At 36.9% G+C, this 15,824-nt stretch overlaps 1 protein-coding gene across 15 annotated transcripts in view; it reads right to left on the bottom strand.

Annotated features, from left to right (window-relative positions):
- LOC106874069 (uncharacterized) overlaps nt 1–15,824 on the bottom strand; it is a 93,376-nt gene that overhangs the window by 19,750 nt on the left and 57,802 nt on the right. For 10 of the 15 annotated variants that reach the window (XR_008264231.1, XR_008264233.1, XR_008264232.1 and 7 more), the window contains 2 exons: nt 11,539–11,580; nt 370–429 (listed from right to left, as the gene is read on the bottom strand). Coding sequence is in view for 9 of the 15 variants with exons in the window: in XM_052968298.1 (XP_052824258.1) it covers nt 370–429; nt 11,539–11,580 (102 nt within the window). In the remaining 6 variants the exon portion in view is untranslated. The remainder of the gene's footprint in view (nt 1–369; nt 430–11,538; nt 11,581–15,824) is intronic. The other 5 variants (XR_008264235.1, XR_008264236.1, XR_008264234.1 and 2 more) reach the window with 1 other exon arrangement.

Raw genomic sequence — 15,824 nt, 5'->3', positions numbered from 1 at the left:
ATATATATATATATATATATATATATATACACACACATACACATACATATATATATATAATGTACATATTCTTTATTTTTGTACCCATTGACAAGGTTGCAAAAGCAGCAAAAAGTTTTGGAAGAGACAAAAGAAAGTTATAAGTGAATTGAAACTGAACAAAGAATAAATAGCATGGCTAGAAATAATATTTAAATTATGTTAGTATTGCGCTGACACGGCCATAGTAAATACTAATGAAATAGGTTCAAACATTCTCACACACACATACATGCAAAAGTTCAAGGGTGACATATTTCATGATTGTTAGTTATCTGTTTTTGTTCTTCTAAGATCATACTATGTACTATCAATATTGATTATACTTACTTAGGTGTCTCATACATAAATATCTGGGATCACTAATTTCAGCATCCTGATCTTCCACAGCTTCAAGAAATTACATAAAAATAGGTATATTTATTGTTTGGAGAGGATGATTTAAATATTTTGATATTGCACAGAAAGTAACTAAAAATATAGTAAAACATATTGTACATGTCATATATATATATACAACCAAACTGAATGTATAGTATAAGTTTTTCATCCTCTAACTGATGTATTGGGAAAAAGAAAAGAATTGCTTAATAAATTCATTTTGTATGAACAAAAGGAAACAAAGAGTAATTTTGGTAAAATGGCATTTCGAAATTAGTGCATGGAGAGAAAGTTCTTCAGTAAATTGGCATTCAAAATTTTATTCCATAATCAAAATGCTAATTTTATTAGAGAAACGATATGAAAGTTACTACATATAGGGTGGTTCACAGAATAAAATTTACTTCTATGGTTTTTGAACTCAGAATATTGATTCTACTATTTCTGTCACGTTACCATTAAAAGCCATTCCTAAATATGGCTGGAGAAATAAGATATTTTTCATAATCCCTTTCAAGCTAGAGATATTCAAAAACAGGCCTCATTATGGTTAATTATCAACAACAACAACTGATCATAATGTGACATATTCACCATTGCAAATCTCTTCCATACTTTATGTCTCTTGCCTGAGTAAACATCTAGTGAATTTAATGTGAAATATATCATTGTTTGATTTATTTGTACAACTAAGGCTTACAAGAAATATTTATGGGCTGAATTGTTAATAAGCATCAATAAAGGTGTAAATTATGTGTAGAATTTTCAACATTTTCAGTATTCTATTTAAGTACATGCATACACATGTTATTAAACTGTATATTTTACACGAAGAAAGAAACTTTGCTAACTTCAACAGGACTGATTCCAGAGACAGGGCTGGAAAATGAGTTCAAAACAAAGTATTAACACTAATGGTGGGCCCCAGTATGGTGACAACCTCTGACTGAAAATAAAATAAAATAAAAAGATGAACTTGTGCTTTAATGAAAGTAATTTTATTAAAGACATGCTTATATGCTTACTATCAGGTTTCTTGGAAAAGTTAACGTAAGCATTGTCCTAAGAAATTAAAATAATGAATATAATATATGGCTATAAACAACATCTAAAATATATTGGGCTGTCTGAGACTATCAGATTACTAATGAGACAGATTCGACACATGAACGCGCACACGTGCACACACACACACACACACACACACACACACACACACACACACACACACACACACACACACACATGCACACACTCACATCAGTATAAACACATTTAGCAGATTTATGGGCCAAAAATCCCTTAGCACATCCTCATTGTCAGCATCCTTTCTGAGCAGTGTTACTACACCCCAGCTAACAGCACTAGGAATTCTCCCATTCTGCTGCCAGTTACTGTAGATATCCGCCAAGAAGCTGCCAAACAAATCTGGCATGAAAACATAGAATTCGTAGGGCAGACCATCCAAATTGGGGGATTTCCAACTTGTGCAACCACTCATCGCCTCCCATATTTCAGAGGCTGTAATCGGGTTTTTGCAGAATCTTGCGTCCATCACCAAGAGCCATGGTAGGTCATCTAGGTATGAAGCAAAGTGCTGCTGAAAAGCTGCACACATTTGCTGAGAACAGAGTAGCATGCATCCATCCTGATCTGTCGAAGACTTGATCGTGGCTTTGTTTCCACGTCATGTTTCTACCTTTTAGGCCCATTGGACAGCTTTAGTTTCTTCATGTTTTAGCATACAGGCCTTAGCTCTGACAATGCACCCTTTGTGTTTCACCTCAAAGACATGGTCAAGGATCATTCTCGCCACTAACACGGTGGTCACAATGTCTTTTCTAGTTTGCTAACTAGTTCCCCCTCAAATCTATTTCTTTCTGTTGCTAAATCTTTGCTAACCACCATTGGTGCTACTCTAATCACTCTCTTCAGAGCGATCCACCATCGGTTGTTGACGATAACCTCCTTCAACTGCCACTTAACTCGTTTGCTACTTCAGTCCCTGTCATCTTTCAACTGAGCATATTACAAATTTGTGATCTGTGTAGCTGACCAATTTAAATTGTGGACAACCTATGCTATCCCTATCCTCTGACCTAACAAATACTCTATCTAAATACAATCTGAATGACCTGCTGTGGTTGCTCCATGCCCACACTGGCACATCAGGGAAATCCAGTCAGTACCTGTCAGAAACCTGAAAAGTCCTGAGCAGGTTTTCGAGGCTTTTACACCCACTTCTGCTTTGTATTAAACCCACACAGTCCTTCCATGCATCCAAAATACTATTCTAGTCCCCCACTAGTATTGAAGTGCAAGACATTCCCAAGAATGTTTCTAAACACCTGAAGAAATCTGGCCTTCTAGCCCCTGTTGGAACATAAACCACTACCAGTCTAAAGGCACCACCCTACCATCTGGGTCCAGAAAGATAATCCATACTTGGAGGTCTAAGGATTTCCAGAGTAGCACTGCTACACCATCACCCGCTCCTGATAGACCACAAGATGAGAATACCTCGTAGTCCTTAAAAATGGATGCTAGAGCATGTTTTCTGGAGATCTTTGTTTTGCTTATGGCAGCCACATCCAGATCAAGTGACCTGAAATTATTGAGCAAGTGACCCTGCTTCCAAGATGATCCCAGGCCATGCACATTCATACATCCCATTTTCAGCACAGCCATGCTAGTTGGAGAAAGCCTTTATATCAACTGACATTTTAAAAATCGCCACACTACCAGAGAATTTTTCTATTATAGTTTTATAAACATCTGACGATGTTTTAATTAAAGGTCTGTCCTTGAGGGATCTGAGGATAAAATCCTCAAATTCCTTTCCCTCTGTCTCTATTTTGCATTTGTTTTTGACTTATAAAATCCATCAATTCACTGTTACACTTGTTCACAACAGTGAAATTGATGGGTACATTTCATCTACTGTCTGATGAATATTTTTGAAGTTCTGTAATCGGTGGTTTCTGTGTTTCGGTGATTTCATGCTGTTGTTGATGGTGTTGCTGTTTTTGAAGTTGTTGATCTTGTTCTTGCAGTTTTTGTTGGAGTGGTTGTGAATTGTGTTGCAGTTGTGATTTCAGAATAAGATTTTGTTGATTTCTTGGAATAGGGTTATGTACTCTCCTCCTCTTTCACCAACTCCATTTTGTCTATGTGATCCATGGATCATTCAGCTCGTCTTTCTCCATGTCATTGCAGTTGTTGTTGGTTTGGGAGGAAGAGCATTCAGGAGAAACTTGCTTTTCCATGGCAACCAGGGGTAGACTTCTTCTCTGTCTTGGTTTGGGAGTGGGTGTGCACATGGGTGTGGGCGTAGGTATACGAATCTTGAGTACTTGTTCATGATTTTGCACTTATGGTGTTTGTAATGTTGGCAACAGTGGGACTTTATTTTTCCTTGTTTCAGGGTAGGAAGCCTTTAAATGAAGTACAGATTCACATGTGTGGCATCTCGGCTTTTTACCCTCCATGAACACTGACAGGTGAGTACCATCTGGGAGATCGATTAGATTGAGCAGCTGGTCAATATGGTTGCATTGCAAGGTCAGTTCCATACCTATACCTAACCAGTTTTGCTTAGGTAGTTTCTTGACCTCCAATATTGTGATTTCATCTTCTAAACCTGCCAAGATGGCTGCCACTAACCAGGTAATGGATATTTCTGGCAGCATATTCAGCACCCTAATCTTGGCAAGGCATTGGCCACAATAGCTGGGGATTAAGAAAAAGTTGTATTCCTCAGAGTGGTTGAGGAATTACACCTAGCTTCTTCTTCTGTCCCAAATCTCAGCTCTATAGTTCCAAACTTCTTTCCTTAGGTGATGTGGGTCTTTGGTTCCTACACGCACCCAAAGCATTTTTGTATTTCACTCTCAGGAATGGCAGCAGCAGCAGCAGCAACAGCAACAACAACAACAACAACAACAATAATAATAATATTTCTCTTTATTATAGGTTTTGTTGGAGCTCCTGGATTCTTACAAGTGTAACAGGCTTGCTACCTACAGCCTACAGTACCATGCTATACGTACTTTTCAGCTATGTAATACTTTCCTGGGTATTCTGGTCATACCAAGGAGGCAAACCTTTTGTAACAGTTCTACTGGGCACTCAGCTCCAATTTCCTTTATATTCCCCTTGATGCCTTCGTATACTGTTCCCAAAGACCCAACAATAATTGGAACTATCTTCACCTTCTTCATTTTCCATTGCTGGGCTATTTCGTACCTAAGAGGGTTGTAGATACCTATCTTTGGGCCTTTCTTTTTGATTATTTGTGGGTCAAATGGGCATGCAACATCAACTATATAGCATATGTGGTGCACCTTGTCCATCACCACTATGTCCAGTCTGTTATGTTCTAGCACCTGATCTGTTTGGATTGGGAAATCCCAGAGGATTTTGCTAGTCTCCTACTCCGCCACTCTTTGTAGTTTGTGCTCATGCCACATCTTTCCTCTCTCTAACCCCCACTTTTCACACGGTTCTTAATGTAGTACTTTTGCTACCTGATTGTCTCGCTGTACCTTGTAGTGGTTTTGGGCAAGTCAAGGGCATTCGTTTGTAATATGGGCAATGGTTTTATACACTCTATTGCAGATGCAGTGCAGTGGAGACACTTGCTCATTCCTAAGGTTGACCCCACCTCCAGTTCGTGGTCAAAGCTTGGTCTTGCACTGCCAGTATAGTGCTCTCGGTCTCTTTTTTTTTTGGGGGGGGGTCTTTTCATCAGCAAATTCCACCTATTTATTGTAGTAACTTCTGTTGTGGCTATATGGAATTGATTGTGTAGTCCCTTCTTGTGTAATTCTTCTACATATCCTTTTTGTACTTCTTCCTTTGTTTTTCTTTTTACCTCTGCTTTCAATATATTATTATTATTGTTTTACTTCTCAGAGTGCTCGATCTTCTTTGCTCCAGTAAATTCTGTAAGAACAGACAGCAGCCAGCTGTCAGAGGTCGCACAGGGTCTCTTTCTGCACATTAGAACTTTTGTTAGTTGGTTGTTAACTATCTTGGGAGACATTCAACATCTAAGTACCAATCTCAAAATGTTACTTGTACCCAGCAGTGCAGTTTTTGGGGCTTGCTCTGCTCTCATATCAATTTAGATTTCTCTGACATATTTCTCGAACTTGGTTGTTAGTGCTCCGAGTGCCCCTACAACTACTGGAATTACAGACACTCTCTTCATAGTCCACATTCTTACAATTTCATCTTTCAGTAGTCTGTACTTTTCCATCTTTTCTAGTTCTTTGTTATTTATGCATGCATATTATTATTCATCTTCTTTTTATTAGCATTATTATTATCATCATGAAGGTAACAAACTGACAGAACCATCAGCATACTAATGTTGGAGAATTGTGTAAAGAAACATGTATAACATGGAATTAAAAGTATACCAAACTTTTTCATCCTTCTGTTTTGATATGTGTGCATGTGTGTGTACATGCGTGCATGCATGTGTGAGTGCATGCATGCACGCATGCATGTGAGAGTAGGGATGTGTGTGTACTCTATATATTATATAATATATATATATTAACTATATATATAATTCTGAAAGTAATATGAAATAGAACATTATTTACTAATGATATTAATTCTATTTACTGTTTGACTTGATCGAAACAATTTCATAATTACCTTCCACATCTTTAAAAAAGAAAATAAAAAGTTATTTATTACTTGTATGTGTGGTGCATGGTATGAATCATTTCTAAGACATATTGAAAAACATTTGTGATGTAAACTATTACTCCATAACTTAAGATGACAAGGTTTCTAGTTGATCTGATCACTGGAATAGCCTGCTCATGAAACTAAAGTACAAGCACTCCACAGACACATGTACCCCTAACATAGGTCTCAAGGTGATTCAGTGTGACACAGAATGTGACAAGCCTGGCCCTTTGAAATACAGGTACAACTCATTTTTGCCAGCTGAGTGAACTGGAATGACATGGAATAAAGTATCTTGCTCAAGAATACAAGGTACCACTGGGAATTGAACTTAAAATTTTATGATTATGAGCCATATACCCTAACCACTATATGACACACCTTCACTATTTATGATATGATATAATAAAATCTCAGACTATAACATATGCTGAAAAAACAAAAACAATTGATATATATAGGAGCACATAGTAAATTTAATTATCTTAGAGTGGTTGGCATAAAGAAGGGCACCCAGCTGTAGAAACCAAGTCGAATCAGATTGGAACCTGGTACAGCTCTCCGGCTTACCAGTTCCAATCAAACTGTCTAACATTCCTTGTTTAGATTTTTCTATTTCACTTCTGACAGCTAATACCATGATAGTGCCAAATATTCTAATATATTCTATATAGACCTAACAACTCTAATTATACATACTTTCCACCTTTTTCTACTTTCACTTCTGATAGCTAATACCATGACAGTGCCGAATATTTATATCAGATGTATTATATATTATTATTATTTGCCAGAAAAGAAGTGGGGAATTATTTATATTTAGAAAAAATATATTTGTGTGCATGTAAGCATTGGAAAATTTTCTCTGATCTATCATTTAAAAGTTTATGCTTCGAAAATAAAATATTGTATGTCTTATCTAGGCAAAGTGACAGGTTTTGGTTCATACACACAAGCATTGCTTAGAATTTTCCATTTAATTTTATAAGTTATATTGCTATCTTTTAGTTTAGTTTACTTAAGGTCAGTGCTATTTCATTTATTGGAATTTCTAAAGGAGGTCTGATGGTTTGCAAGTCTAGATTTCACATTACACGAGGTTACTCCAGCATAATAGAAATATTTGCCTTCGACTTCAACAGTTGCTTGGTATACTAGGTTTTTACGTTTACAATAATTCTTAAATTTACAATTTTCTTTAACCCTACAATTTCAGAAATCACTTAAATAGTTATTAGATGTGTTATTTGTGTTTGTATTATTGTTCATGTGTTGTCTAGATATAATATGTTTGGCATTTATGTTTGTTTGGATATAATTTGAGTTGGTATTTGGAGGTGGGGTTATTTCTATTTGTGTAATATGTATCAAGTTTTACATTATTAAAAGATGATTACTATCAAATTTTCATTTATCTGCTTGTTAGTCTGTAGATTATCTTTTTGTGGGTCAAATTTAATCTTTTGTTTATATCCTGTTAATGCTATGCTATGTTATAATGGTCCTTATTTATATTGGAAATCTCTTGACTGGATGACAGTTAATTCTATGTTAAATATTCTTAACTAAGCAATTTGTGATTGTTTTTGGATGATTACTTTCTATATTTATATATGTCAATTTAGAATTGGGTTTATGATGTGGTGATTGGATACCTGTGAGTAAGTTAAAGTTAACATCAAGAAAGTTTACTGAGCTGAATGTAAGTACAAGAGCATGTGTGGAAAAAGAAAAAAGAATAAAAAAGAAAAACAGAAAAAAAGAAAAAGGGGGAAAAAAGGGGAAAGAAAGAACAAGAAGAAAAGCAAGAGGAAGGAAGGAGGAAGGTAAAGGGTAAGAGGAAGAAGACAAAAAGTAGTTGAAAATGGTACCAAGAAGAGATTAATTTAACAGGAATAAAGAAATGGAATATGTTAGGAGTGGTCAAAAAATGTTGAGTTCTTGTAAAAAGATGACCTTTGTGAATCTTTTGATTTGCTGTCATTTTATTCATCACTCACAGCTGGTACAGTGTGCCTACACTCAATCATACACACACACACACACACACACACACACATACATCCACACGCATGTATACATACATATACACACACACATATATATACATATACATATACATATACATATATACCTATACATATAACCATACACATACATCCGTGCACATGCCTATAGACAAATATCCACACACACAACCACACATATACACACATGTATATACATACATATACATATATACATACATATACACACACACATGCATATATACATATACACACACTTGTATACATATATAAGTACTTATATGCATACACATGCACACACACACACTACTCTTTACTTTCCTCCTTCTTTCCTCTTGCTTCCCTTTTTTTCTCCATCTTTTTCTTTTTTCTTCTTTTTCACACATGTATTTATATTGCGTATTCTTTTATTATTTTTTATATTGATTTTTATATTTCTTACTTTTCATTTTCTATCATCATCGTTTAACGTCCTCCGCTTTCCATGCTAGCATGGGTTGGACGATTTGACCCAGGACTAGTGAACCAGATGGCTGCACCAGGCTCCAATCTGATCTGACAGAGTTTCTACAGCTGGATGCCCTTCCTAATGCCAACCACTCCGAGAGTGTAGTGGGTGCTTTTACGTGCCACCGGCGAGAGGGCCAGTCTGGCGGTACTGGCAATGGCCATGCTCAGATGATGTTTTTTACGTGCCACCTGCACAGAAGTCAGTCCAGCAGCACTGGCAACGACCTCGCTTGAATGTTGTGTTCACTTGCCACCAGCACAAGTGCCAGTAAGGCAATGCTGGTAATGATCACATTCAAATGGTGCTTTATTACGTTCCACCGGCACAGAAGCCAGACAGCTGCTCTGGCATTGATCCCACTCGGATGGTGCTGTTAGTGCTCCACTGGCAAGGGTGCCAGTCATCGAATTTGGTTCAATTTTGATTTCACTTCCCCCAACAGGTCTTTGCAAGCAGAGTTTAGTGTCCAATGAAGGAAGGTTGGCATGGGTGCCAGTTGTTGAATTTGGTTCGATTTCGATTTCACTTGCATCAACAGGTCTTTGAAGCTGAGTTATGTGTCCAAAGAAGGAAAGGTACGCATAAGTGGGCTGGCTACACCCATGTTAAAAGCCACAGGTTATGGTCTCACTTGTCTTGCTGGGTCTTTTCACGCACAGCATATTTCCAAAGGTCTCAGTCACTAGTCATTGCCTCGGTGAGGCCTAATGTTTGAAGATCATGCTTCACCACCTCATCCCAGGTCTTCCTGGGTCTACCTCTTCCACAGGTTCCCTCAACTACTAGGGTGTGGCACTTTTTCACATAGCTATTCTCATCCATTCTCGCCATGTGACCATACCAGTGCAATCGTCTCTCTTGCACACCACAACTGATGCTTCTTAGGTCCAACTTTTCTCTCAAGGTACTTACACTCTGTCGAGTATGAACTCTGACATTACACATCCATCGGAGCATACTGGCTTCATTCCTTGCAAGCTTATGCATGTCCTCAGCAGTCACGGCCTATATTTCACTGCCATGTAGCATGGCTGTTCGTACACATGAGTCATACAGTCTGCCTTTTACTCTGAGCGAGAGGCCCTTTGTCACCAGCAGAGGTAAGAGCTCTCTGAATTTTGCCCAGGCTATTCTTATTCTAGCAGATACACTTTCAGTGCACCCTCCCCTACTACTGACTTGGTCACCTAGGTATCAACTACTTCTAGTTTTTCTCCCTGGAATGTGGCAGAAGTTGTTCTCTGCACATTTTCAGTGTTTATTGCTCCTGAGCATCTGCCACATACAAAAACTATCTTCCTAGTTAACTGTCCTTTGATATTGTTGCACCTCTTATGTGTCCGTAGCTTACACTGGGTACATCTTATAGAGTTTCTACCAATGCCTTTTCTACAGATCGAGCAGGGCCATCTACCTGAAGGGGTTTTTGGTTTGTCTACCTTCCTACCTATTTGGATTTTGGTTTTAGCTAGGTTGACTCTAAAGCCCTTTGATTCTAATCCTTGCTTCCACACCTGAAACTTCTCCTCTAGTTCTGATAGTTACTCAGCAATTAAAGCAAGATCATCAGCATAGAGGAGCTCCCAGGAGAATCCTGTCTTGAATTCCTCTGTTATTGCCTGGAGGACTATGATAAATAGGAGGGGGCTGAGGACTGAACCTTGGTGGACCCCTACCTCTACCCAGAATTCTTCACTGTACTCGGTACCAACCCTCACCTTACTGACAGCGTCCCTGTACTTGACTCACACAGCTCTCACTAACCATTCATCTATCCCTAGTTTCCTCATTGACCACCAGATAAGGGATCGGGGAACTGAGGTTGATGGTTATCCTGATATCAAATTTAACAATGTTCTGGGAAGAGTTTATACTGTGTATCCAACTCAACAGGAATGTTTTTATTTACGTTTATTTTCTCCATGAAATTTGTGGTCCTACATTTTTTATCTACCTTCAAACTGTTGATGGTTATGTTTGTGCTTTGAATAGAGAAGCAGCTTTTAGGCTATATGTGTTACAGGATGATAGTCATTGGATGGTAGCTATGTCATATGTGTGTGTGTGTGTGTGTGTATGTCTCTCTCTCTCTCTCTCTCTCTCTCTCTCTCTGCATGCATGTGTGTACTTCTCCACTTTCTATGTTTTAAATAGCAGATATTACAATTCTGCGAATAAGATGTTTTTCAAAATTGCAATTGCTTATCACTTTTTGTTCTGCTTAATTTTAAAGTTATATACGGTAACTATTTTAATGTTCTCAATTTTTTTTTAGAAGTATGTTTCAAATATAGGAGATCATGATTCCACACAAAAATTAAGGGCTAGCTTTGGGGATTGGGTTTAGGATTTAATATTAGGGTTAGTATTGTAGTTTAGATTTTAGGGATAAAATTAGGATTAGGATCTTAAGTTTTAAAGTAAGAGCTGAGGGTTAGAATTTAACATTAGGGTTTCGAGTTAGGATTACATTTAGGATTACAATTTTGAGTTAGGGTAAGGGTTAGTTTAAACTGAAATAGAAAAGGGATTCAAAAGATTTGAATTTGTGTACAAATTTTTACAGAATTGAACTTGCATATGTTTGGAATATAGAAATCAAATTATAGCCTTAAAAGAAGAAAAATGAAAAGGTCTACAAAGTGTTCTTTGTCTGAAATTTCCTTGAGTGTTTTTTTTTTTTTTTTCTTTGAAAATATTTACTAAAAAGTTAGATAAAGAGCTTTGCAATGTTTCTGTTAATTTTCTGAGTCAGGCAATGCTAGGTATTTCAGCTAATGTGTGTGTGTGTATATATATATATATATATATATATATATAATTTTGAAAATGATATGAAATGTAATGCTATTTATTAATTGTATTTATTATACTTACTGCTTGGTTCAGATGAAATAGTTGCATAAACATCTTCCACATCTTCATAAAAGAAAATGAAAAATTAATATATTTATTGCTTGTGTGTGTGGTGCATGATATCTGAAACAAACTATTTCTCAGATAAAAATAGATTCTACAATGATGATATTTCCAAATTATATCTAGAAAATATGCTAATTTTTTCTTCGTGTAACGTTTTTGTTTCACCATCATTATTGAATGTTCACTTTCCATGCTAAACATGAGTTGAATGGTTTGGTTGAATCTAGCAAGCTACTGAACCATGTTGAGCTCCAAATTCAGCTCTTGCATGGTTTCTGCAGTTGGATGTCATTCCCAACACCAGCTACTTTTCAGGGTATACTGTCTTTTTTTTTTTTTTAATTATCATGTCACTGACACTATTGAGTTAGCTAGTTAACTTGCAAGTCAGAAAAAGAACATGGAAAAAGTAAAAAGTAAAATCTCTCCCTACTAAGTGGGGAGTATTTGAGGTGTAGCTTGATTTGTGTCAGGTATTGAAAGGCTTAAAGTATGATAGAGGAACAAACACTGGTGTCTTTCGATAGAGGAAATATATGGCTACCCCATTTTAGAGGTGGGTTGGAGTAGCCGAAGTTAGGGTGAAGTACCAGAGAAAACTTTCAAGATACAAGAAAGTGAGCATAAGAGAGGATATGGACAGTGGTTCATGGGTGGAGAGGAGAGAGTGAAAACATTTATGAGAGTTTAAGGAGGGAGTAACAGATGATTAGAGATGGGGGTAGAGATGAATGGAGTGAGTGATGAACAAGGGTGGAAGTGCAGTTGAAGGGAAACTCTAATATGGAGAAGAGTAAGGTGGGAGATATAGGAATGGCTCAGGAAGGAGGATAGATCAGAATGTAGCAGAATGATGTGCAAAGTGTAAGAGTAGTGAAGAGGGAGATATGGAAGTAAATAAGGGGTTATAGTAAGTGAGGCATGAGGGTAGATATGAGAGGGCATTGAGAATGACAGCAGATAAGAGGTATTAAGAATGGAGTATAGCTGAGGAGACACAACAGTGGCTAAAGGCACAAAAGGAGATGATAGGTGGAAATAGTGTGGGCAGGGCTGATAATCAGAAGTAGAAGTGGTTCCAGGCTAGGAAGTAGAAAAGGGAGAAAGGTAATCAGAAGAGAGGAGGATGTGCTAGTTCTTTTCTTAGGAGATCACAGCAGCTGAGTAGTACCATAGATAGGGGTGTGATAATTGTTAAGAGATGAGAATTGGGAGAAATGCTTGATGGGGAAGAGTGAGAGGGGTCAAGGCGTCACACATACAAATGTAACCAAATGGTTTTGGGATATCATTTTACTGTGAATGTATGGGTCCCCTCAAACACAGCAAATTGCCAATCATCTTTGTATTTTGTCATCCCTTCTCAGGGGAATCTTCATATTGGATGTCAACTACTGATGTGCCCAGCTTGCACACACTTACTTGTACCCTAAGTCATCCACTCTCTTCTATAATGCAGTAAGCTCACTGATTGTGTTTCTTCTGTCTGAGAAAATGAATTAATTCACTCACTGGTGATTCACATCAGTTGTTGCAGTGGATGATGGGTTTCCACTGCAAAGTTTGTTTTAAATCCTGGTTTCCCCTTCTTTAAGCAATATGCAACCTCCTGTACATATTGGACAGTCTGCACCCTTCCTTTGTTAAGAACTCAATGATAAACATTACTTCTAATTGAAATTCTTTATTTAACTGCAGTGATGAACGGAGAAAAGAGTTACTCAACAAACATGTGCAATCTAAATGACCTTTGTCAATTAATATAAAGTTACACTCACTTTTACATTACTTTTACACAGACCGTGTGTGTGTGTGTACTTACACATCCACAAATATTTAGATAGTGCAATTTAAAGTTTAACTTGCAGGACAAATAAACAGTATTTAGAACTCCATATCTATTCCTATATATCTGGATGGAGCCGAGAGGAGGATTCCACATATTATTTGGTTAGAAGCTATAGTGGGGCATGTCACAAATTACATAAAGAAAGCAAATAAAACAGGAGAGATTGCTTACAAAATACTTAGTTTCATTAAATATTTTAGTGCATTTCATTAATAAAGGATGATTGGCATAACTACAGAGTTGTACCCACCAGATTTGGAAGGTCATAACTTTCAGAAAAATGAATATTTTTTAATGAAATTTTCTATGCATATAGTATTTATTATGTAGATTCCGAATATACAAAAATTTTCGGTGAAAGTGTTTTGGAATGGGGGTGGGGGGCAATTTTCGGAAATTCCAACAGAGTCCACTTAAATTCCTCTTAACTTTCAGGAAAATGAATATTTTTTTCGTGAAATTTTCTACAAATATACCTTGATGTATGTACATTTCGAGCATGTAGGAATTTTGAAGGAAACAACTGCAAGTTATTTTTGAGAAGTGTTCCCCACTCGGTGGTGTTTGGGAACAAGTCGTCCATAATTGATTCATTTTTCTCTATTATGTGCGTATGTGCATCCGTAGATTTCTAATGAAGTAATATGCTGCTTCTGTTCTCTTCTACTTCTCTACTAGAAACGTTTACTTTGGAATTTACTTCTATTGAGAAAAAAAAAATCGTGTGCATATTATTTTTAATGTAAGTTTTCTTATGACGGCTTCTCTTTTCAAGCTCAAGATCGAAAATGAACTCAAACACTCCCGTGATAGGGAGAGAGCAGAAAAAGAAGCTAGGGTAGTCAAAAATATTAAGACAAACCCTAAAGCTTTCTCTAGATAAGCAAAAGAGTCTGCTTTAGTAAGGTACAAGATAGGGCCACTATTCAATGAAAATGGCTCACTGGCTTCAGACACCCAGAACAGCAATGAAATACTGAATGTGCTTCATTGGAGCACTTGCAAGTAGCTATGCCTGATGAGTTCTTCAGTACCACAGCTTCATACAGAGAAATGACAATTTTTGATAGCATCAAAATGGAGGAAACATGTAATATCAACCATTGATGAAGTGAGCTCAAACTCAGCCTCAGGCCTTGATCAATTCCCAGCAATCCTCTTGAAGAAATGTAAAGGGGTTCTAGCAAGACCACTACAGATTCTCTTCCTGAGTTTCCTTGCAACAAAAAAACTTCCCAAAAAGTTAAAGAAATACCTTAGCCATAAGGAAGGTAGTAGAGCAGATGCTAAAAATTATAGGCCTGTCTCTCTAACCTTCCATGTCAACAAAATCATGGAACGCATTGTCAAGAGGAAACTGAACACATTCCTTGAAGATAATGAATTGTTCCCTGACACCTAGCATGGCTTCCACTCAAGAAGAAGCTGCATTACACAGATTTTGCAGCATTATAACTGGGTGCAGAAACAAAGAATCACTCAACATTGAATGTGATATATATCAATTTTACAAAGGCCTTTGATAAGATCAATCATGGAACAATACGTCAGAATCTATAGCGGCTTGGCATATGAAACCAGAGAAAAGTGAATAATAAAATAAAATAAAATAATATAATATAATATTGTTAGGGAAAAGCTGAATGAAAAGTGTTGGGATGCAAGGTAATTGGTGAGTTGGTCTTGCAATGCCTTCAGTTTGTACTATAATGATTAAGTTCTATATGTGGGGTTGTGTCTAGAGTTTTGTACTCATAAATTAGATGTATTTTGTCATTTACTTAGGTACATGTACAATCACTGCATTTGGTATACATTAATGTTTTATACATACATGCACAATTTTTCACTGGTAACATGTAGAGGCAGTTGTCTGTGTTTCCTTACACACCTGTGTCTATTTAAATATGTACATATGTATGTCTATATTGTGTGTGTAAATGTATATATCTGCAAACATATGTGTATTTATAAGTGTACAGACTGTATGTTAAGGTAGTTGACTGTGTGTCTCCTATGTGCATGTGTATGTATATGTGCATACCTACCCCTTTATCATGTGTATACTTATGTGTACGTTATTTGTATTTGTGTAACATTCTCCATTTTTTCCGTCCTTGTTTTCATATACATTCGCTGCTTTCTTCCAAGGAATCTAATGCTCTTAGCTTTGTTTTTCCTTGTTGCTGGCCAGATTGGAGCAATCTCGAGTATAATCAGCCGAAATTGCAAAGATAATCTGGAACTCAACTGAGGAAAGAAAACTCCAAATGACCCGTCCTGGTTTTCCTTGTATCGTCTATCTGGATGTTTTGTTGTCCCTTTTTTGTATCACCTAACTGCCTGGATGTTTTGCGTTCTTGTCCCATTTTGTATTTATATATATATATAT

Source organism: Octopus bimaculoides, chromosome 5 (genome assembly GCF_001194135.2).
Source record: "Octopus bimaculoides isolate UCB-OBI-ISO-001 chromosome 5, ASM119413v2, whole genome shotgun sequence".
Lineage (NCBI taxonomy): Eukaryota > Metazoa > Mollusca > Cephalopoda > Octopoda > Octopodidae > Octopus > Octopus bimaculoides.
Note: the sequence above shows the minus strand (reverse complement) of the source record. Positions and strands in the feature narration are given on the sequence as shown.